The 23,616-nt window shown below is 55.0% G+C and overlaps 1 protein-coding gene across 6 annotated transcripts in view; it reads right to left on the bottom strand.

The window, feature by feature from the left end:
• Positions 1 to 23,616, bottom strand: part of RPTOR (regulatory associated protein of MTOR complex 1) — a 329,837-nt gene that overhangs the window by 74,021 nt on the left and 232,200 nt on the right. For all 6 annotated transcript variants that reach the window (XM_026483938.4, XM_057317686.1, XM_048227109.2 and 3 more), the window contains 4 exons: positions 21,870 to 21,945; positions 15,333 to 15,434; positions 9,519 to 9,602; positions 7,257 to 7,367 (listed from right to left, as the gene is read on the bottom strand). In XM_026483938.4, the coding sequence (XP_026339723.2) occupies positions 7,257 to 7,367; positions 9,519 to 9,602; positions 15,333 to 15,434; positions 21,870 to 21,945 (373 nt within the window). The remainder of the gene's footprint in view (positions 1 to 7,256; positions 7,368 to 9,518; positions 9,603 to 15,332; positions 15,435 to 21,869; positions 21,946 to 23,616) is intronic.

A 23,616-nucleotide genomic window follows, 5' to 3' on the forward strand; every position in this document is an offset into this window, starting at 1 on the left:
AAATTTTATTTCACTGATTTAATTTTTTCATATAAATGTTCATGTAACAAATTGTAATAAAGTATATCAGTATAAATTATATGTTGCATTATAGGCACATAAATATTCTTTCTAGCTTTGATTGATAATGGACAAGCAAATACACACGATTTTTGTATATTCAATATAATAGTGTGATACACACCCATGCTGTGAAATGATCACCACAATCAAGTTCTTTGTTTTTTGGTGCGATAAGAACACTAAAGACCTACCCTCGGCATCTTTCGAGTGCACAACTCAGTACTGTTACTACAGTCGGCACGCTGTACGTCAGCTCCCCGGACCGACAGAGACCTGCAAGTCTATACTCTTCTGCCCACGTCTCCCCATTTCCGCCACCTGCGGCCCCGGAAACCACGGTCTCCCTCTCTGGCTCTGTCAGTTGGACTGTTTTAGATTCCACAAATGAATGAGGTCAGGCGGTATTTGTCTTTCTCTGTCTGGCTTACGTCACTTACCACGGTGCCCTCCAGGTTCAACCATCTGGTCACAAACGGCAGGATTCTCTTCATTTTTAGGGCTGAGTAGTATTCCAGTGTGTGTACTTTCTTTATCCATCACCTGTTGATGGACACTCCAGTTGCTTCCATGCTTGGCCACCCTGAATGACGCTGCCGTGAACATGGGGGTGCAAGTCTCTTGTCGAGGGAGGATTGCATTTCCTCTGCTTCAATGCCCAGCAGTGCGAATGCTGGGTTGATCAGCGGTTCCAGTCTGAGTTTTCTGAGGAAGCTCCACACTGTCTTCCACGGTGGCTGCCCCAGGTCACGCTCCCACCAACAGTGCTTGTCTTGTCCCCTTTTCTCCACCTCCTTGCCAACTCGCTAACTCCTGTCTTTCTGATGGTGGCCAACCGGACCGGTGTGAGGTGGTGTCTCACTGGGTTTTGATGTGCATGTCCCTGGTGACGAGTGATGCTGGGCATCTGTTCATGTGCCTGTTGGCCATCTGGATGTCTTCTTTGGAAAAATGTCTATTCAGGTCTTCTGCCCATTTCAAATTGGATTGTTTGGGTTTTTGCAATTAAGTCGTATGCGTTCCTTATATATTTTGGATATTAACCCCGTCAGACAGATGGTTTGAAAGTATTTTCTCCCATTTCACAGGTTGCCTTTTTATTTAGTGAACTGTTTCTTTTGCTATGCAGAAGTTTTTAGTTTGAAGTCCCATTTGTGTATTTTATAAATATTTAAACCTACACATATTATCTTACATAAATATTTATATTACTTATATAATTTATTTATATAACACCTATATTTTTCAATATTAAATATTCTATATATTTTATACTTACATTACATATTAAAATTTTATTTTAGAATTTAATCATTTAAAATGATTTATTTGAAAGTGTGCTGCTTAGTCTCTGAGTGTTTGGAAGTTTTCCTATTACCCATTGTTGACTGTTTGACTCCACTGTGGCTGCAGGACACGCCGTAGGATTTCACTCACCTAACTTCGAGGAGGTCTGTTCCACAGCCACGCTGCGGTCCACGCTCCTGGCGCCCGGAGAGGGTGTGTGTTCGGCCACCGCCACGTGGGGCATTCTGCACAGTCAGCTTTGGTCTTGGGGCCACGGGCTCCCTCCTCACTCCTTCCCTCCTGCCTGCTGTGCTGTTTACTGAGAAAGGAGCCTTGACTTCTCCGAGTACGACGGTGGGTCCTCTACTCCTCCCGGCAGCCCCGCTGGGTTTCCTTTCCTGTGTTCAGAGACGCTGCCATTACGTGGATCAGTACTTAGGACGGTCCTGCTCTTGGTGCGTGGGGTCCGTGAGCACTGTGTGTGATGACGTTCTTTACCCCCTGCGATGCTCTCTGCTCCCAAACCTGCTTTGGTATCAACACGGGCATCCCGGCCGTCTTCACTCAGTGGGAACATGGAACGTCTTCTGCTTTTACCCCAGTTGTGTCTTGATATTGGACGTGCACGTCTCGCAGGCGGCACACGGTTTGTTCTTGCTTTTTAGGCCAGTCTGACCATCTCTGCTTGTACCTGGGTCATTAGACGAGTTACACTGTGATGCAGATATGGTGACATGCACGCCCATCAGCTGTGTTTCTATCTGTCCCATCTAGTCTCTTACCTTCTTTCCTCTGTGTTACTTGTACATACTTACGACGTCAGGTTCTGGCTTGTGCTGGCTAGCTGGCCGTCTACGTACCCGTATAAGTAAAACCGTGATGGCGCGAAGGCGCGCGCACTCCTCCTCCTCACGCTCTCCTCCGGTGGCAGCACTTCACATGAAGCCTCAGAAGCTGACAAGAGCATTTCTCTAATTTCTTCCCCACCCGTTTTGCTACTGTGACCACACACGTTGCAGACCCCACAGTGCACAGCGATTACGGGTGGCGCGTCCCTTCAGTGTTGCACGCCTTACAAAGTCCTTACTCTGCCCCCGCTTTTAGAGACACTCTCACCGGGCACAGTAGGCCAGGCCGGCGGCTTCTCTTTGGGGATGTTAGGGCGCCAGCCCACCGTCCCCTCCTGGCATCGTTCCTGGCCCGTAACCCACCGTCTTCCTTCTCTTCGCTCCTTTGTTCTCCTTTATTGGCTGCTTCCGAGTTCTTAAATTTATCCTGTTGTTAAGCAATTAGATTATGACTTGGGGTGGTTTTCTTCATGTTCCTTGTACGTGGGGTTCACAGTGCTTCCCGGGTCTGTGGGTTTGTTGTTTCCATCAAACTGGGACATTTGGACATTTCTTAGCCACCATTTCTTCAAATATTTTTCCTGCTGGGCCCTGCAGGGGCTCTGAACGCACTTACGTTACGTCACTGGCAGCTGTCCCACGGCTCAATGATGCCCCTTAGTTTTGTAAAAATTCTCTGTCCTCGCGGTGCTGCGTTTGGGCCGCTGTGGTTGCTAACTTTCTTCTGCGATGTTTAGTGGGCTGTCGATCCCATCCAGCATGTTTTCCAGGTCACGCTGGGGCTGACCTTTGCAGTACGTTCAGTGGGCCCCTTGACGCCTTCTGTGTCTCAGCAGAACTTTTTATGCAGAGCAGACTTCTAGCAACCATTTCCATGTCCTTGTCGGCTACTTGTAACACCATGAGGCGCCACAGTGGGTTCCGGTGGGCGTCTTCTCCTTGTTGTGGGTCAGTCCTCCCACTTCAGCACATGTCTGGTCCTTTCTGCTTGGGAGCAGCAGGTGCAAGGTAACGTGGCACACAGGTGATCTGGAAAGAGAGCCTTCTGGGGCCAGACTCCTTGGGGACAACAGGAAGGGCCTCCTCGTTGTGCCTTCTGTCCCATCAGTGTCCCCACAGTGTGCACTACCCTCGGTCAAACGGCACAGACCTGTCCAACCCTGTTTCTCTTCCTGGAATCCCTCTCCCTCCTTCTTCCCAGATACATCCTGCCTTCCTTAAGCCCAAAGTGATTCTTGACTCTCCCTGAGTCCTTCAGGGACCCCTCTCAGGATGGCACAGTGTGTACTCAACACATGCCTGTGACTTAAGGGGGGGCCCTGGGCTTGCCCCTCAGCTGGGGTCCAGCCTGAGTGGGCCACCCCACCCTCAACCCCCGGGACGTGCCCCGAGGGCGAGGCGGGGCCCGGCGCACCGCAGACCTCAGTCTGTGCTCTGCGCAGGCTTTGATCCTAAGCGTGGGCATTCTGTGTGGAAACACCGTGCACTCTGACCCCCCTGGTGGCCATGCCAACGACTCAGGGGGCTCTGCACACAGCACAAGAGCCACAGAGGCCGGCAGCGACCCAGCATGACGTCCAGCCAGATGTCAAGAAGGGAGGGGAACAACTCCCCAAAAGCACACGGAACTTTAGTTTCTGGAAAACTACCTGAGTGATCATGAAAAGGAAGGGTGAGGTAGACGGCCCTCAGTCTCAACCAGAAATATGTCAAAATGTCTCTCAGTGGGATGACTGCCTTTAAATAAATCGGGGCAACAAGCTGGTTAAGAAACGAGCTCGCTGACAGGTCCCTGGCGCCTGCAGGCGTCGACAAGACCACTGCAGGCGAGGGCATTTCCGGCGGCTGCAGGAGCAGCTCCGCAAGCATTATGAAACGTGCAATTCATCAGCACCGTGCAAACAGAAAATGCACGGCCCTGACATGTTCGTACAGCCGGGGCGCGAGGGAGCGGCAGCAGGTGTGCTCGCGGCTGAGCGCTCGCATCCGGGCACCAGAGACGAGCAGGCCCCTGGAGACGGATGGGCCCGGGAGGCGGTTTCTAGCGGATTCCTTATGCCAAAGTACGATGACCACTTAGATCCCAAGAGAACACGGCAGAGAGGTGCAGCTCAGAAGGGCTTTTCACATACAGAACAAACACTGAAGTAAGAATAGATACTCCTAGGACTAAAAATAAACAGTCTGGTTCCAGGTACGAAAGGTCCTAAATATCTGGTAAGGACAACAACATGGTGACTTTCCCGCACTCCGGCAGCGCTCGTGGCCCAGTGGCGGGGAGGCGGGCTCGGGTGGCACCCTCTTCTGCCCCTCTCTTTCGATGGGCTTTGGTCTGAGCTGGGCCTTCCATGCACCCAGGAACTGAGTAACAGTATCGATACGTTTCCAAAGGTGCCGTACAGAAGACAAGGCACTGGCAGAGAGAAAGTTTCCGAGTAACTCTCTGGAAGAGCCCTCTGTTCACATAGTTGGCTCTTTGGCGAAACGTGAAGGGCAAAACAGAAACGACCAAAAGGCACAGCCTCCTCACCCACAACGACAAGCTTTCGGATCAGCAAGAACAGGCTTCCGTGTATCCGATACCAGCCGGGCAGATGCGAGACTTACACTTTCATTCCTTTCATTCTAGAATTTCCAGGGCAGCTTTCCAGGTCATGCCTCTCATCTTGGTCCCACGCTGCTGGAAGCACGGCGGCAACAATTTTACAGAGGGGCAGGCGACGGGAAGTGAAAGCTCGCCCAAGTCAACGAGGGCAGCAGGACTCAGACTCAGTTTTTTAACTCTTAAATCTAGTGTTTTGGTCAATCTTTCAAAGAGGTCATCGCTTATCTGAAGTTAGTTCAATGGAAAGAAAGGTAAATATTTTGTCAGAACATACAATGTTCTGAACATCATCGTGAAGCTGACAAGCAACGGAACATTCTGTGGACACAGCTGTGTGCAGGACACCGAGCCCAAGAAGCATCAGGGCTGAACGGAGGTCAAGATTAGCCTGGGAGGCACCGACGGGGAGGGAGGGCGCTCACAGCACCAAGAAGGCCGTGGCGCCCAAGCACACCCAAGGTGCGCGGATCACCACGTCGGATCAACAGCGTGCGTGAGTCCTGGCTGGTACCCCTAGACCAGGAAACGTCCCGACGCATGCGGACAGAGCCACCTTGCTGGCCTTGTCTGCAGCAGTATGACTGAGTGTGCAGAAAGGCCAAGAGAACCTACCATCCACGGCCAGAACTGCAAGATTCAACGGCTGCCACTCGAGATCGATACACGAAAACAGGCTCCTTTACATCAGCAATAACCGAATGCAGCGTGACAGGGGACCGCCACCACCCGGAAGTGCCTATGAGGTGACACGTTTGCTGGGCACGCCCGCGACACACGCATCCTCGTGCAGCCGTCACCCAAGGCTTGGGCCTCACAGCAAAGCTCTGGCTGCCTCGGGGTGTGTGGGTGGCCGCAGCACCCAGGTGAGAGAGGACCCAGTCCCACGGCAGCCTGGAGCTGCAGGGCCTTGTTCACCGGACAGCAGAAGGTGTCGTGAACAGAGAACAGCATGCAGGACCGAGAGTGAGAGCCCGAGAAGGCCACCTGGCCGTGCCCAGACCTCGAATGCCCAACGGGTGTGGCCAGGGAGGGGGCTGGCTGGGTTGGCTCTGGTGACCAGCAGGAGGGCTGGCAGGGTAGGAGCCCACTCCCCTCCCCGCCCACTGAACCCCTCAAGCAAGCGACCATCTGGCCATCTGCACTTCCTCCCCATCTCCACATCTACGGTTCTTTTCAAGCTGACTGCCCCGTGTCATGGCCTCTTCTGGGGGTCTCTGCTCCCCGCCCAGCACCCACCTTCACTCTGGAACCCCCTCAGGGTTCTGACTCAGACCTCCAGCCTCGGGAACCTTCCTTCACTCTCCTTTTGTGGCTCTTCTCTCTCCATTTCCCTACCGCGGTGGGGGGTGGGGAGGGCATGCCAGCAAGGTCACCGGGCACAAGAGGTTCCCCATCTCCACCCCTCAGGCGTGGGTCCTCCTCACCTGGGGTCTCCGGAACAATCACCCCATCACATCCGCCCCTCTCCCAACCCTGGCCCCCCTGCCCAGCGGCCCCCTCCTCAGGTGACCTACAATCTCCTCTAGACAGAGGCCAGACATTTAAAAACCACAGCTTGGATCCTGCTGGATCTTTGCTCCCGAGTCTTCAATGGCTCCTCTCGGGGGCTGAAGGGAGTGGGGCACCTTCCACTTCGAAGGCTTCTGGTACGTGCCTCCAGCACCTCAGCCCAGTGGGGCCATCTGCCCTCCCTGTCCCTCTGTCCCTCCTGCAAACTGTCTCTCCCACGTCTACACCCATTGATGCCCCTCGAGCTAAGGGTTCCCAGGTCCCCCACCTTCATGGCACAGCCTCCCGTGGCACAGCGGCTTCCTGATTGCAGCAGGTGGGGAAGACCTACTGGCCGTGAGCCTGTCCAGGACCACTGCCCTCTGTGTCCCCTACAGCCTTCAGTATGGTCCGGCCCAGCCCTCCGTGGGGTAGAGTCGTGACTGCAGCCCTGCAGGCATGAGGACAGGGAGGGGGATGGCTCCTGGAGGGCAGAGCTGCAGGAAACTGTCCCTGAGGTCAGGGCAGGGGAGGGAAAAGCACAGGCTGGACACAGAGGGCCTGGTGAGGTCCAGGCAAGGCAGGGCCGAGTTTCAAGAGGGAAGTGGTCGGGGTCATATCCTACTGGAGGACTGGAGGGGATGGGGAGGAGGCAGCGTGCAGCTCAGGTGACCAGGACTGGGCCGCAGGGGGAGGCACCTCCCTTATTCTGGAAGGAGGTGGGGACCAGCAGTGCGTGGAGAAGGGGTGGGGGGAAGGGAATGGCACCGAAGGCAGAGGCTTGGGTGAAGGCAGGACAAGAAATGCGGGGTCGTCGCGGGGGGCGAGAGGACGCAGTATCAAGGCAGGTAAACGAGCCGCACTCGGCACCTCCGTGAGCCCGCCGCTCCCCACAGCCGCTGCCCATGCCCGGCCGGCGAACCCGAGGAGACCATCTGGCGCCAGAGCGCAGGACGCAGACTACTCACACTGTCCACGGCCAGGATCTTGGCCCAGATGAACACCAGCAGGGGCCGCAGCTCTCTGGCTGAGCTCTGGAGCAGTTTCAGCACGTAGGGGAAAATGCCCACAGACAAGGCCTGCGGAGAGAAGAGAGTGTGAGCGCGCCAGCTCCCGGGCGGCCGAGCGGCACAGGCGGCAGACGGCACGGCTCGGGACACCGCGTGGCTCTGCCTTCAGCGTGTGTGGGAACGTGAGCCGAGGGGCCTCCTCTGGACCTGCTCATCTCTGCATGCTGAGACGCTGCAGTGTTTTTCCAGCCCTGCCTGGTCTAGAGCCCACAGTTCATCTTGTGAGGAACACAGGGCTTCCCACCTGGGATCCCCTGGCCTCACCCTCGGCCGGCCTTGTTTGCTCTTGGCGGCAAAGCAGAGGGCCCCTTAATTGTGATCCTCACACTTCAAATCACAACACTCCTGCCCCGTTGGCTCCAACCTTCACATCTACCCTTCAGATCGACCTTCAGAGAAGGACTTGAGCCTTGGGATAGGCCAGTTTGCTAGTTAAGACAGGGAGCAGCTGCGGGTGTCCCTGGGGCCCAGATTCTGGAGGTGCATCACTCCGGAGGGGGGGCCTCTCTGATCTCAGGGCGGTGAGACAGAAGGTGGCTATCTCACAAGGACAGCTGGGCAGAGCCCAGTCAAGTCGGTCATCTCAGTACAGGTGCTCTGTCCTTATCTCCAATTTGTTGGAGTTCCGGAGATATGGCCAAGGGGTCCCCCTCCCCGATGGGTGGAGGGGTGTGACCCAGGCCAGAGGCCACTGGCGGGGCCTGTGTCCTTTTCTTTTGAAAGGCCTGTTTAACGAGAGACAAGCATCCTGTCTCTGGTTCGAGGAACAAGCATCCTGTCTCTGGTTCGGGCAGGTGGGTCCTCCTGGAAGGCCCAACCCATACCTGTTGCAACACCTCATCTGTCTAACACCTGTTACACTATCAAAATTTCCAATTAGCATAATCTTAGCTCTTTAAAAGGCCAAAATTCGCTTTTTGAAAGTTTACCGTATAGATAAAAATCTCTCTAAAATGTTATTACTACATGCTTCCCTGTCTTCTTAAAGAGCGTACGTGGTACACTGTGAGCCCTTCCACGATGACCGAGTGACACGGATTCGCACAAGTGGACACGCGCAGCCCACGCAGCTCGGGAGTCACACGAGACCCTCCCGGTGATCGACACGCTCTAAGTCATTTGCGGCCCAGACCCCCCAAGTGCGAACCGTCCAATGGTGGGTGAACGAGTCTTCCTAATTCTTAGGCCTTTCTTATCCTCCTTCAACCTTGGACGATCAATTCTCACTCTGTCGACATTATACAATGAAAAAACTTGAATATACACAAATGGAGCGACAATGATATGCTGCCCTCCCATGTGCTGGTCACTTGGGTTCAGTGACATGAACCCGACGGCAGGGCGCTGGCGTGCCCGCCCACGTGTCCTCCTGGAACACCTGCAGCACATCGTGCAGGCCACACACTTTCCTGTGTAAACACAGTCTTTACATCTGAAAAATACAGTCTCTTATAAAAGAACCACCACGTGCTGTTACACCTAAAAAATGAAGTTACCCTTTAATAACAAAACACTCAGTTCATGTAAACTTTCTAACTGTTTCATGAATGTTAATTTTCGAACTTTGACTCCCAAGCGTTGATTTGCCCACAGAACCAAGACCGTCCACATACTGCAGCTGGGGCAGGGCTCTCGAACTTCCCACCACCTGTAGGTTCCCTATCGATACCGCCTTTCCTGGTGATGTAGTTGCTGGAAAATGGGCCACTGTTTGATCTTACTTCCGTCAGTGTTTTCTGTTTTAGATGGCTGTTTCCACTCTTTTGCAGAACGAGTCAGCAGAAAGGTGCTTCCCGAGAGTGCTGAGCACCAGTGTAAAGTCGGCGCGTGGCTGTGTGCCCGCCACTCGGCCAACTCAGGGGCACCCCGCTTCTTGGCTCAGGCTGGGGTGAGCAGGGGGCAACACTTTCTGTCTGCAGAGGTGAAGCCTCATGGCGGACGGGAACAGAGGGCAGAGCAAACCCTGGCACGCTGCAGGGACGGAGGCTGCATGGCGTGTGTTCCTCGAGGGCCCCGCGGGCTGGCCGGCCGACCCACCCCACACACAGTCCCCCTCGACGGCCGGTGGCGGTCACTCCTGGGTTGTGAGGCACGTCCTCGGCCGCACCTGGGAGTCTTGTCGGCCCCGCCCTCCCCCAGGTCCGTGCCGGACTCACGTACCAGGCTCACCGCCCAGGGGCCCAGGTCCAGGAATCGTCCCAGCAAATCCAGGGCTCTCAGCCGGTGCACCTGGCTCAGCAGCACCTGAGGAAGAAGAATAAGGCGGCGTCACCGCAGAGCCGGGGCACCACGTGCCAGGCCACGGGGCCGGCCGAGCAAGCTCACACCTGCCCCTGGCTTCGCGTCCTCATGCACCTGCGGCAGGGGCTCCTTTCTCTGCAGTTCTGCTTTTCTCATTAACAGCTAAAATATGTGCCCTGTTGAAAGTATTAGAACAAATACTTTTTAGCTGCGTTTAACCTAGACGATGATGATCCATTACAGCATTTCTCCTCCCTTTCTTACACTAAAGCAAATACCGTGGTTTTGCGTCTGCATCACCCCGTGCACACCTCCGCAGCGTTTGCTTTTTCAACTCCTACCCAGTTGTTGCTATCATCAACCGTGCTGTGATACATGTCCTAACAGGCATCTTTCTGCACATTTACATGGTTCTTCCCCGGGACAAACCCAAGGGTCGGAGCTGTATACGCTTTTTATTACTGCATTATCCCTTGGTTGAATCAGCTTGACCCCCAGTGAGACGCAGGTGGGCGCTCTCTCCCTGGGTCTTTGTGGATCACAGGACACAGGATGAGCTTGCCGTGCGCGCTCTGGTGATGTGACCTTGGGCAAATTACTTGACTTCTCTGAACCTGAATTTCTTAATTCTAAGAAAGGACAACACAAAGAGGAACCCTGGAGGTTTAACAGATACCAGATTAAGAGCTCCTGGGCACCAGAAGCCCATGCCAATACAGCAGGTAAAAATTGCCCTTGAATCTGAATTACCTCAGCTGCAAGTGAGGCTGATTATCTTCCGTCACGGGGTAAGTGGCTATTTCTCTAGTAAACTGACCATGTGTGTCCTTACTTTCCTACTTAAAAGTTTGGCTTTTCCTTACTGACGTGAAAGAGTTCTGTATAAAGAGTGTCTTTTTCTCTTGTTTTCTTTGTTACATCAGAGTTTTAGATTCCTTTTTTTTTTTTTTAAAGATTTATTTATTTATTTATTCGACAGAGATAGAGACAGCCAGCGAGAGAGGGAACACAAGCAGGGGGAGTGGGAGAGGAAGAAGCAGGCTTCCAGCAGAGGAGCCTGATGTGGGGCTCGATCCCGTAATGCCGGGATCATGCTCTGAGCCGAAGGCAGACGCTTAACGACTGTGCCACCCAGGCGCCCCTAGATTTCTAATGGGGTCACTTATGTTGACTTCTCCCTCATGGTCTTTACATTCGAGGCCACGGAGACCCCCAAAGGGATTCTTCTGTCTGCTGCTGCTCCCAGCCACCCAACGTGCATTCACGGGGCGCAAGAGGGGACAGCGGGGAGCCCCCTCCCCCATCAATCAGCTGCAGAGACAGACAGCCACACTGCAACAATCCTGTGATGGTGGGCACAGCTGTGAATCACAAGAGCCCCCACCCTCCCCGGGGTGCAGCCAGATCCCAGAGGGGAGGAGAAAGCTTGGGGTGTCTGATGACGGGCCCCGGCTGGGGATTTCCTAAGAGGAGCAGCAGTGAGCTGTCCGATGTGGTCGCTGAGGGGATGGATTGGCTGGAGGCTGGATGGAGAGGGGAACGGGGTGGACGTGACCTCGACTGATGGGGAGGAAGAGACCCAAGACGGCCGGGGACATGCCCATGGAAGCTGTTGGCCGAGGGAGAAGGCAGGTCGGAGGAGGAGGCTCTGGAAGAGAAGATGTGGAATGAGGCCAGAGAAGGACAAGCAGACAGGCCAGAGAGGCGAGGGTAGGTGGCCATCATGGGGTGGCACCCCTGGGGGTGGGGGAGTGGGGTAGAGGGATTGGCAAGGGAGGGAAGGCTCCGCTGGTGTCACCTGCTCCAGCAGGTTGGTAGCAGGACCCGAGAAGACAACCCCGGGGTACAGGGTGTGGATAGTGTTGGGGTCGGTAGGAGGGCACAGAGCAGAGTGGGATGGAACGGGGGTGAGGAAATGGGGCAGCCAGGGCTCCCGTGAGGGGCAAACATGGGCTGGAGGGAGAGGCAGGGAGGGGTCCTGACAGCATCAGGTCCCGAGAAGGACAGGCAGCCCAGGGGCTGGGAAGGGCAGGAGGAGAAGCAGCTGCTGGACATGGCCCCTGGAATGCTGTCTCACCTCAGTCGGCCCCTGCTCCAGACCCACGTCCACATCTCTGCCTCCAGACGGGCGCGGGCATTTGGGGGATGTTGAGTTCCTGATTAGGAACAGGGGAGGTGATGGGGGACCTAATCCCTCTCCCACTGAACTCGTGGCTAGCACCTGCCACTGCCGCCTGAGACTGGGGTCAGCAGGGCACAGTCGGCGGGAAGGTGAGTTTGGGGCCGCGCAGGCCTGGCTTCCGTCCTGTCATTTCCTGACAGTGCAGCTTGGAGCTTGTAACCTCTGGGGACCTCCGTGTCCTCAGCCAGAGGGGGCAGGCGATGACCTACGACTTGGGCTCATTTTCAAAGCTGAATGAGACAAGGTCCATGGAAGCACCTGGCGCGTGCCGTCCACCTCGAGGGCGCGTCCTGGACGCTGACTGCATGGCATGGGCCTGCAGCGCAGGACACCGCCTCTTCCACAAGCCACTCATCGACTGTCTTTGCTCTAAGCAAACAAAGCTGTCCGCGTGAGCCGCGCCTGGAGCCTAGGCTGTGAGTGCAGCTGCGGTCTGTCAACAGACGGCGGCCGCGAACGCTGGCGAAGCCTGCGATCTGGTTCCCTTTGTTATCTAAAACACCAACCGTGTCTTCCAGGGTAAACATTAGAGCGATGTGCGGTGGAAGGACAGGCAGCACAGGCCGGGAGACCTGGCGGCCAGCGGTGCGAGGCCCCACCGTGGCGGCGTCCCGGCAAACCCGCAGCGAGCCGGGAGCCCCGCTCACAGCGACGGCCGTGACACGATCTGCTGCCCCTCTGCTGTCCGTGCTGATGACACGTGGCTCGGCCTCCGGCAAGGCGGGACTTTGTGCTGTGACGATTCATGTTTTATGGGAAAATGAACACCGTCAATAAAGAGTCCCGGGGAAAATGTCAGGTGTTACATCGTTTTTCGGATTCCTTCTGTTCGTTTATATTTAAATAACTGACAGCTAATATAAATTAGAACTTATGTTAAAATAAGGACTGGCTTCTGTTTGTACTTTTTATTACTATCATTCCTGTTTGAGACGGGCCCGGGATCTGCGGACACCAGAGACAACTGGTGAACGGAGCGTTTCCATCTGTGGAGGCCCGAACTAAAGCTAAACTGCGGTGGCGCGAGCGCAGCTGTGGCCACAGCTCGTGAGTCTTGTGCACAGACGGCGCTCAGGCTCCCAGCCGAGGCTTCTCGGCGGGGCCGCGTCTTACGAAAGCAGATTCTCCAGCCCCAGCCCTGGCGGACCGTGGGGGACCCTGCGGGCCGGGAGCCTGCTGACCAGCTTCCGGAGCCAACGATGTATATAATACGTGTAACAATGACACCCTGTTACTTTCCTGCTGTCACCTGAGAACGACCCTCGCTTTCAGACCAAAAATTCTGTCTGTAAATAAAAGGAGATAGTGAAAGCAAACAGGGCTTCCCGACAAAGTGCCCGGACTGACTCTCGAGGTCCGAGGTACTAACACTGTCCTGCGAAACCCCTCCTCTCTCCCTCCGACAACATGTGGGTCCTTCCCTCCCGGTCTGGGGCTTCTTTGCCCCCCGGCCACCAGAGGGAGGGCAGAGAGCAATGTCACGTCCACTGCGAGACTGAGAGCACTGCCCTGCAGTGCTGCGGGCATCGAGAGACTTCCTTCCTACTCCTGTTTATTCTTCTGAAAGGCAAGAAAAGACCCTGGGGCTGGTCAGGGAAGTTACTTCCAAGCTTACACTCACAGGAGGGACTGCAAATCAGCTGGCCTGAGAAGACATTTCGTTTGACCCTGAAGGTCATCTGCTAAAGCCTCTGAGTCTTCAGGCACAGAAAATTCTCTCCGGCTCGTGGGAAAAGTAGCAGGAATTGGAAAAGCCACAAAGTCTGCTTTAAAATTCTCCTTTCCTTAAGCAATACTTTCTGACTTGCCAAGGCCCTGGAGGATAATTTCTGGGTAACGGGGTCCAGGCTTTGGCAAAAATAAACTTTAAGAGAAAGCAGAGTGAAGTTAACTGAACTAATGAGAAAGAGGCCGACCCCGTGGGTTACAGCACATGAAGCTGGTGCTCGTCCACACCCGGCCTTCCCTGCTTGTTAAGTAAAGGTTCCCGCATTGATCCAGGCTGGGCACAGCCCAGGAGACAGCCCGCCGGGATGACGAAGAGCCCGCTGCTTATGGCTGTTTGAGAGATCACACGCACAGCATCTCCCCTCCGTTCTCTCAGAACCCTGTCCCTCACTTCGGCATCAGGAAGTTGGCTCTATTAGGGCCTCTCTTTCCCCGAGGGAGTGTGGATTGTAAATGGAACATTAAAAAGAAACACCGATAGCAGGCCACGGACAGCAGGACTGTTTGCCAGACCCCGAAGACCTGATTCCGCGAGCGCGGCATCGCACTCACGCTTTGGAAAGGACAGATATCACTCGGTCACACCGTTGAAATCACAGGAAGGTCAGCGGGACCCTCACAAGTGAACATGCTGGTGACCCAGAAGGAGCGACGTGCCTAGCACGTCCCACCTGCACCACAACATCCCTGCAAATCTGCCCGTTCACCCCTGGCCACCGCGTGCACGCGCTGAGGGAGGGAGAACCGGCGGCTGCCATGCGGTCAGCTGTGTTTCGTCCTTATTACCGATTCTCTTTCTTTTTATTTGTTTTCGCTTCAAAAATGTGTTTGTTTACAGCTCGCCCTCCGAACTCGGGATAGCCCTAAACTAATCTGGAAGCTAACAATCTCTATGCTCTATTTGCAACCTCAGTCGTGGTACACAAGACACGTCCGGGGAGACGCTGCAGCCGTGGCTACTCCACCCCCCCCCCCCCCCCCCGCCGGTCATCTCTGCGGCATGTCTACCACATTTCCAGCACCCGTCCTCCCCAGCCTCCTTCGCCGTCTGAGGGTCCTGGCACACTCGCCTGAGCCAGGTGAAACCTCCGGTTCTGTGGCCAGCGAATGGACCCAGAGGCAGTCGAACCTGCCTTTCCCACAAACACACCTTCGCTGACACAAAAGTTCCATGACAGCTTTCTCATCTCCCCACCTGTGAGGAACGCTGGTACTCCGCCATCCCACCCCATCTGATCTCATTAGCCAAATAAATTAGCTGAGCGAGACCCACAACACTGAGCTTCCCACCCACTAGCGGGGCCCAGTCTTCGTGTGAGCACTGACACGGCCACGTGATGGGCTGGCATGTGCTCTCCATGGAAGGGAAGGCAGGGCTTCGGGTCCCGTCTGCCTGCCACCCAGTCAATCACCCGCAGTCCTCGGACGCCTGGCGAGGAGCCACGAGGGCCGTCTGCGATGTGCTCATTGCTCCTGTCCCTTTCCTCCCGGGGGGATTTGCAGCTCATGTCCTTCCAAACAGAAGGGCCTGATGCCACGGAGCACATTTGCTGCAGCGTTCCGTGGGTCCCCCAGAAAGGGCAGCTGACTACAACCCAAATTAGTATTTATGAGAGAGGGGAAGGGAACTCTGACGTCTCTAGGAAAGCCCTTCTGGAATAAGTCTGCGGTGGGACCCAGTGACTTCTGAGGGATCTGATGTCTCCCGAGAGCCACCTGGCTGAGGACACAGCCACGGCGTCACACACCTGCAGACACGTCCCTGGCTCCAGCTCCTTCCCTGGAACGTGCTCAGCCAACCCTGCCGATTGGAAGAAACTCACCTGCAGAACAATGGGAAGTTGCTCGGGTGGGTTCCTGTTCTCCACGCCCATCGTGAGCCACACCTGGAATGCGGTCAGCTGCTCAGCAAAGAACGGACTGTGCTGTGGGACAGGCAGGGGGCATTAGTTAGGGACCCCCGTTCCTTCTCAGCTCTGCCCTGACGCACCCACCCCTCTTCAGTGCAGCCCCCACGTCTACCCGAGGCCGCGACGGTCCAGGTGAGGGAGGTCAGGGTGACAAGGGCAGAGCAGGGGGCGTGTGGAGCAGACTGCACAGGGGCAGCACAACATGATCGAGGCCCAAGACAGCTCTGGGGCGGGGCCCCAGGAAGGGGGTTCCCTGGGCTGAGCTGGGAAAGGAACGGAGAGACGAGTGTTTCAGGGAGAATGTGGGGAATCCTGCCTTGGGCGTGTTGAGTTTGAGAAGCCTACTGGACACCCTGTGGGCACTGGGCTGAGCCCACAGGGCAGGACAGACGTCTGCACGGGAGGCGCAAACTCAGAGAGAAGTGAGGAGGAACGGGGGCCTGGGCTGAGCCCGGAGGCCAAGGGTGGGAAGTGGGGAAGGAGCAAGGGGTGGCGGGCAGGCGGGACAGAGCCTGGTTCTGCCGTGACCCGCTGAGCAGCGCGGAGGCGCTGGAGACGGAGGCGCAGCCTCGGGCACAGTGGAGTGCACTCAGGGTGAAAGGGAAGGTGATCTGGAGACTCCAGTGTAGACGGTCTGTGAAGGGACCTGGCTGCAAAGGGGAAGGACAGAAGTGGAGTGGGCTGGAGGGGACAGGGGCCACCTGGCCGGGAACTCTGGCTTAACGGTGGGAGGGTGAGGGCGCGTCTGTACGCGGATGAAGCGGTACCGGCAGGGTGGCTGCCGCAACACAAGCTGGGGCGGGCTCTCCGGGGGGCAGGGGACAGGGAGGCAGACGGGCCCGGATGCAGGGATGAGGGCAGACATGGCAAGGCTTGCAGGGGTCTCTCCATCACTTCTATTTCTCAGTGAGATGGGAAGGGAGGAGGCAGTCGAGCAGAAAGCATGGGAAGAAACTCTGTGGTGACCTCAGCAGGGTCACAGGGGTTCCGAGTCCTGCCTGTGTGCAGGTCCAGGTGGACAGGACAGGCATAGAGTCACCCAGAGTTGTGATTTACTCAGGGGCCCTGGAGTGGGGGGCAAGGCAGCAGAGGGTCCGTGAGGATGCCCTGGGGTCAGTGGAGGGAGGGGCCAGCAGGTGGCAGGGCTGCCAGACCACACACTGAGGTCACATTCAGAGTGATGGTGGGGGGGGACAAGCTGCACAGACAGCAGTGGGGGCGTGGAGGTGGTCTGTCCTTACTGGCCTGGCAGAGGGGACGCCTTTACCCACAGTGACAGGGACTGGGTAAAGCACAGAAGGAGTCTTGGCTCAGGCCAGGGGGCAGGGGAGGACCTGGCCATGGGAAGGTGCGGGAACCGAGAAGCTGGGCAGCAGCAGGATGGCTGGGTTTTTCACTCAGACACAATCATTTTCACCTAACACACAGTTCTGCTGTCCCGAGCCCCAAACAAAAATCCCAAGTTATAACTCTCTTCCTCCCATCCCCATCCTCCCTGCCCCATCTTCTCTGTTTTCTCCAAGGGGGAGAGTGGGCTGCATTTCAGAGGTGTGTCTGTGTGTAAGGAAGGGGAGCGGGAAAGTGGAAATGTGGCTGTGGCCCCGGGTTCTGGTGAGTGTGAACCTGTGTGGACACATGTCCGTGGAGGACCCTGGTGGTCAGAGCCACAGTGCTCCCTTAGAAAAGTCTGTCACGTGAGAAGCCAGCAGAGAACACATGCCACCCAGGAATCCGTGTTCCTGCTAAGTCAGCTTGCACCACGTGAACCAAATCTGGAGGACAACTTGTGAATTGGGATGGAGCCCCAGACTGTCTTTCCTGTTTCTAAGTGTGAACTATTCATTGATTGATTAAAAACAGCAGCCTCGTTAAGCTCTCCCTCCCCACACATGGGAGACCTCTGGTCCCCGAGGGCAGCTCAGGTAATTCACGTCATTCCAGCTCTTTTCCCTTCCTTCCAAGTTAGTTTTTGAATTATGGACGTTCGCATGTTGCTAATTGCTGGAAAAACCGTTCCACGCAGAAAGGAGGACAAGCATTCCTCACCTCTTCACCCAAAACTGTCAAAGGGAAAGCCTCTGCCATCAAAACACGCAGTGAGGCTTGCCGTGCTCCCTACAGTGTGGGGAAGCGGACAGACGGGGCAGCCTCCCAGCACAGGCGGGGCTCAGCGTTTTAGATAACGCTCCACAGAACACCCTGAGAGCTGCCCCATGTGCATCTAACAATGACACAGAGCCGGGGTTTTGGGCCAGACCTCCAAGACTACCTCCATCTCGTCAGAGCTGCTGTGCAGATTTCGGGGAAATAGGAGCTCAGGAGGGGTGTTCTGGAGGACAGCTCACACAGGCCTGGGCGGAGGCTCTGAGTCATGGGGCTGCATGTCTAGGACCTCCCAGGACAATTCTGAGGCCAGGCGGGCTGCTCTGCGGTCAGCCCATGGGTCAGATGGCCCAGGGGCCTGCAAACAGGTGCAAGGGGAAAGGACAGAAAGCGGGAGGGGCAGATGGGCACAAAGAGCCATGCTTGACCACTGGGGGACCCAGAAAGCCTTTTGCTGTTGTTGTTGTGAGAAAGGAAGTGGTTAATCTCAACACCCTTCCTCTTCTTCCTGCTTGTCACCCCTGGCCCACATATACCTACACTGGCTGGTGCCGTCCTGACCATGCAGTGACCTACTCGCTCCTCAGGACGACCTCACCACTTAGAGGAGACAAAAGAAAACCGCAGTGGCCAGGAGCGTTCGGATTCCAGCCCCCCTGTCAGAGCTCAGTCTGCAGAAGGGCTCTCTTTAAGCCCCTCAAGAAAGTCCATTATCCACGTTTCCCACTGCGTGCAATGCTCCTCCCCCTCCTATATCAGCAAATGCCGGTTCTCATCAGGCTCCTTTCCATTGTTGACTAAAATCTGTCTTCCCAACTACTGACTTTGGAAGAGTGACATACATGCTGGGCTTTGTTCTGGGGTATCTGACAGTGAGGTTTTAAGATGAAGCCAGTAATTTATAGGAAAATTATTAGAACAAAGTAGTGAATTTAGTAAAGCTGCTGCACAAATCACCTATAAGCCCTACGTATACAAAGAAAACAGTAAATGGCATTTACGAAGATACCATTTGCAGTCATGTTGACGGACGGGAAGACTCAACATTGTAGAGACGCCCCCAAGTCCACCTACGGAGCTGTGTAATTCCTATCAAAAGTGCTTTCATAATCAAGCGTGCTCAGTACCTGTGCGAGGACAAAGTGACCCACGGGGCAGAGCACAGAACCCAGAAGCAGCCCCACCAAGATGGTCGCCTGATTCGATGTAAATAGCACTGGATGAACTGAACATCTACGTGTGGAAGAGCGTATCTTGGGCCCTACCGACACTGTCCATATGAGTAAATCCCAGATGGGCTGCAGGTCTAAGGGTAAAAGTAAAACAATCCAGCTTTCAGAAGAAAAAGAGGAGAACACCTTCTCAGGGATGTTCATCTTAACAGGGTACCAAAAGTCTTAAGTATGAGAAAAAAAACTGGCAAACTGGATTATGTTAAAACAAGAAACTTCTGTTCAAGGAAAAAAAAAAACACTGAAAAAGTGAAAATAAAGTCCAGAGTAAAAAAAAAAAAAATCACAATGAGTGACAAAGGATTGTATTCAGAAGATATATACAATCACTACAAATCAATAGGAAACACATAACATAAAAGAAAAATCAAAAGACTTGATCAGGCAGCTCACAAAAGAGGATATGCAAATGGCCAATGAGAATACAAAACAGTGCTCAACACTATTGACCACCAGGAAGATATAAGGTAAAATCTCAGTGAAATGCCTCTTCACACTGAACCAGAATAGCCAAATAAGGGGGAAAAGGGTAGAACATACCAAGTAGGAATGAGGATACCGGGCGACTAAAACACTCGTGCGCTGTGGGTAGGAGTGAACACTGATTCGGTCACTTTGGCAAACTGCCTGGCAGCTTCTACTAACACTGACCACGTGCCTGCCTGGTGACCAGAAACTTCACTCCCAGGGTGCACCCCTGACATAGGTGCACCAAAGGCAAGTAAGAAATTAGCAGCACCCACGCTAGGCTGGGGCCAGGCTGCAGCAAGGGGGGCATACACCCCAGGAACAAAATTTAAGGGGGCACCAAAAAAACCCAGTAAGTGAGATTTAAAAATACTTTAATGCAATATTAAAAAAATAAAGCAAAAATCCATAATGAACAAAATATCAAAATTTAAGTAAAGACAGCCTCAGAATTACTGATTTCTCCTTGGCCTCAGGCTCCAATGACTTGGCCTGGGCCTGGCCGGTACTGTTTGTGGGGACTGCAACCTGGAAACTCAAAATGCTACTGGCCAGGGGAGGGGCACGTGAGCTCTGGAGAACCCCACACTGGGATAAGAGCTGCGCCCACGGGAGCAGACGTAATGCTGGGTGAAAGCAGTCAGACACAAAGGCTACCTCCTGCAGGATTCTGTGTATCCAAGTGCACAAAACCGGGCAAGAAAGTAGTGGCCCTTGGGGAAAGCAGAGAGAAGGGAGCAGGAAGGGGCTTCTGTGGGCTTCTAACGTGTAGCCGCTTGATTCGGGTCCTGGTCGCTCGAGTGGGTTCATCTCATAAAAACTCCTCAAGCCACACATTCATGGCGTGCAATTTTCTCTACGTACGTTCTGCTCCCAAAGAAGTGAAAACAAAATAAAAAAGCCAGCATGTGGTCTACATTGGTTACCCCTCCCTGCCACAATTTGGGGAAATGATTCCCACATGCAGAATACGGATTCCAGCAGATTAGAAATGAGGTATTGAGATCCTTGGAAACATACCTGGCACTGAAGCAGAAGGGTAATGATACAGACACTGTGTTATCTTACACGCAAGTATATAGTTCTGATCCCCTAAGGGTATAAAGTAAAACCATACACCATACAAAAAGCCGAAAGCGTATTAGGGTTTCCGAACACGTGCTTGTGGCCCTGGCCTCCTCTGGCGAGCTGAGGCACTGGGGAGGGCTACCCAGCTGCGGTGGAGGGGAGGCCAGGGCTGTCCCCACGGAGTCCTGTGACTATGCTCGAGCCCGGTCCCTGCCCAGAGCTTGGGTCCAATGGGAAGGGGACCCTCGGCTGACACCAAGCACACTGGTGAGAGCCGAGGGAAGGCTCTGCCAGCCTCCTCTTCAGGGTTTAAAATGCAAGGCAGTCTGTGATGTAACTTGTGAGTGTGTTAAAAAAAAAAGGCAGCTGGAGAGAGGAATGGATACGCTCCAGCAAGCGCGGCCGATGCTGGTGGCAGGACTGAGCGGTGGGCACACAGGTGCTCACTGTACAATCCTCTCAACGGCGCTGTAGGTTTGCAAGTTTTCATAATAAAATGTGAAAAACGTCAAGTAACAAAGGAGGAGGAAATAGGAGATAAAAAAGAGAGGGAGGCCTCTTAGCTCATCACCCCCACCAGGGGCATTGAGTTCATCTGAGGAGTTACGGGGACACACACACACCACACAGATATGCACGCACACACGTGCACCCACACGAGCACACACGTACACAGACATCCCACACTGGTGTGAAGTACGCACACACTTCACACGTGCACATGCGTACAGGTACCCCACACGCCCCATGCCTGACCTGAGCACTCAGCCTGTATGAACTCCTTCAGTCTTCCTGTGCCCCTTCAACTGCATACCACCCTGATTCCCCTGTAGAAGAGGAAACTAGGACACAGGGGAGCGAGCGTGCCACTGTAGTCTTGGGTGGGGTCAGAGACGAAGGTGTGGGTAGGGAAGGCCAGTGGCTCTGACCCTCCAGCTCCACCCTTCATGGCCTCGACCACCCACTTTGCTCTGCTGCCCCGGCTCTCCCAGACCTGGAAGGTTCCCTGATCCTTGAGGGTCAGAGGGCACATGTGCACAGACATGAGTGACCCTCCTCCCTCCTCAGGGCTCTCCAGGGAGGGGCTGGGTCTGGTGCACACACACTCAGACTCGATACATGAATCCTGAATGAAAACCCGGAGGCCGTGCAGCAGACAAGGGGCTGTGCGACCCCTGGTGAGTCAGTCCCCTGGGCGGCCTGGGGACCAGATGTTCCCTCAGGGCTGAGCTTTACACCCTCAGGTTCCAGTCAGGAGTCTCAGGGAAACCATAATCCATTCTGGTTAAAAGGCAGAGCCTAGAACACGGGGTCAGGGAGCATGCATTAAGAAAAGCAGATTGACAAGAACATCATTCTAAGAGAAGACATTTCTTGAGAGCTCGCTGTTTCAAAATCTTTAACCCCTGGTTGATACAATCTTTCAAACTTCCGCTAACGGCACCTTCTCCCAGGCGGGCGAAAGAAATCTGACAACCCAGCGCTCCGGGCGCCACACCTGCGCTGGGGGCTCTGCAGACCACGTGCCCAGGGACGGAGCCCCCCGATGGACCACGCAGATACACTTCGCGGGACTTACCCGAAATGCGGTGCCTTCCTCGATGATGGTGGGCAGCTGAGAGAGGCAAATGTCGACTGCAAGGTCCCAGGCTTGCCTGCGGAGAGAACAGAGGGACACCCACAGGCCTTACTGACCGCTTCTCCGGGAGGGGCCCTGGCCATGTCTGGGCAGAGCCATGGCCGCGGATCCTCAGGAGAATCAGGAAGACATCTGACAGCCCGCCAGAACCATTTTGTTTGTTAACATCGGTTCTCTTCGAAATCAGACGAGAAGAGCCTGGGAACAGTAAAGGGACTCGCCTCACTTCCCACTGTAGCTTCAGCCCCGCACTTGATCACGATAGCCTGTCCACGCCCACAGAGCAGCCGTGGCATGGGTACACAAATGCCCCACGGGGCTTCATCAGAAACGGCCACTGTGGCACCAGAAGGTGGGTCCGTCTGTGGGTCCCCTGTCCCGCCCAGAGTCAGGACTGGCCTTGCGCCACCACCCTGCCCAACACAGGAGTCTGGGCCTGTGCCAACGTGAGCCACTCGGGGACAAGGCAGGCGGTGCCTGTTGGAGGGGACAGCAAGTCTCTCCCATGTGTGACCCTGGCCACCTTCCACCGACTTCTCAAGGCATCAGGACCTGGCTCAAAACATGTACAAAATGGTGAGCGCCCCGCCAGCCTGGCTCCAGGGTCCAGCGCACGTGGCTCCAGCTCCCCAGAGTCTGTTTCCCCGTCTGTAAGGAGTAACGATCGTGCCTGCTCGCAGGGTCCTTGGGAGACGTGGGTAGCAGGCGCGCTGGCGGGGGCACCGACGGGCGAGGGACGCTCACAGCATTCGCTGTTGGTTCTAAACTGACGTAGAGAATCACCTCCCTTTCTCTACAGACACAGATGGACGCGTGGATGCCGGGGACACAGGGGTTCCTGCGCCCCTGCTCTGCCCCTTCCCTTCCTCATGGAGACAAAGTGGGAATCAGCACACGGATCAGGTTTTCAGTGTGGCCACCTCTCTTCCCAGGGAAGTTCCTGAGAGGCGGGATTCCACCTGCTGTTTATGAGACTCACGGCCCTGTTTCTCCACGTCCCCAGAGACGACCACACCGGGAAGGAAAAATGTAAACAGCCAGAAACACAGGAAACGTGTAAGACAAACAAAAGCCTAGCAGGCCCTCCATCGTTATGGAAATACATGGAATATAGTCCAGCTTTCCAAACCAGCCCCTCTGAACAAGCGTGCCCTTCCCCCGCCAATCTAATTAAGAGGCAATCAGCGCGTAATCAAAAGTGCCTCAAAGAACAGGCAATAAATAGTTCCCATATGCTCGATAAGTGCCCAGGCTGCAGGCGAAATGGTTCTTCAGCCGCGCTGAGGGAGATATCTGCTCTTTGTTAGAAGCAGAGTCAATTACTGCAATTAAACTCTATAAAAATTCCTTGACTTTAGTCAAATAAAAACTTTGAACTTGGAGTTGGAAGAAAGTGTGTACAAGGTGGGGGCAGGGGAAGGTGTGAGGTGGGCGCTGGGGGCATCCAGGGCGCTGGCCGTGAAGCCTGGCTCTGGGCCCCAGGAGTCAGCTACAGCTGCTACGGGCACACCCGGGAACCAAGCCCACAGCAGAGCCAGGGCCACACCCTCTCAGCCCCCAGCTCATCAAGATCAGGAGGCGAGAAGCCTACTGTGACACGGCGCCCCCCCCCCCCCCGCCCCCGCCCCGGCAGCTGTCCATGGTCCTGGCTGGGTGCTCTGCACAGAGTACTGGGGAAACCAGGCTG

The sequence above is a fragment of the Ursus arctos genome, unplaced genomic scaffold, assembly GCF_023065955.2.
Source record: "Ursus arctos isolate Adak ecotype North America unplaced genomic scaffold, UrsArc2.0 scaffold_24, whole genome shotgun sequence".
NCBI lineage: Eukaryota > Metazoa > Chordata > Mammalia > Carnivora > Ursidae > Ursus > Ursus arctos.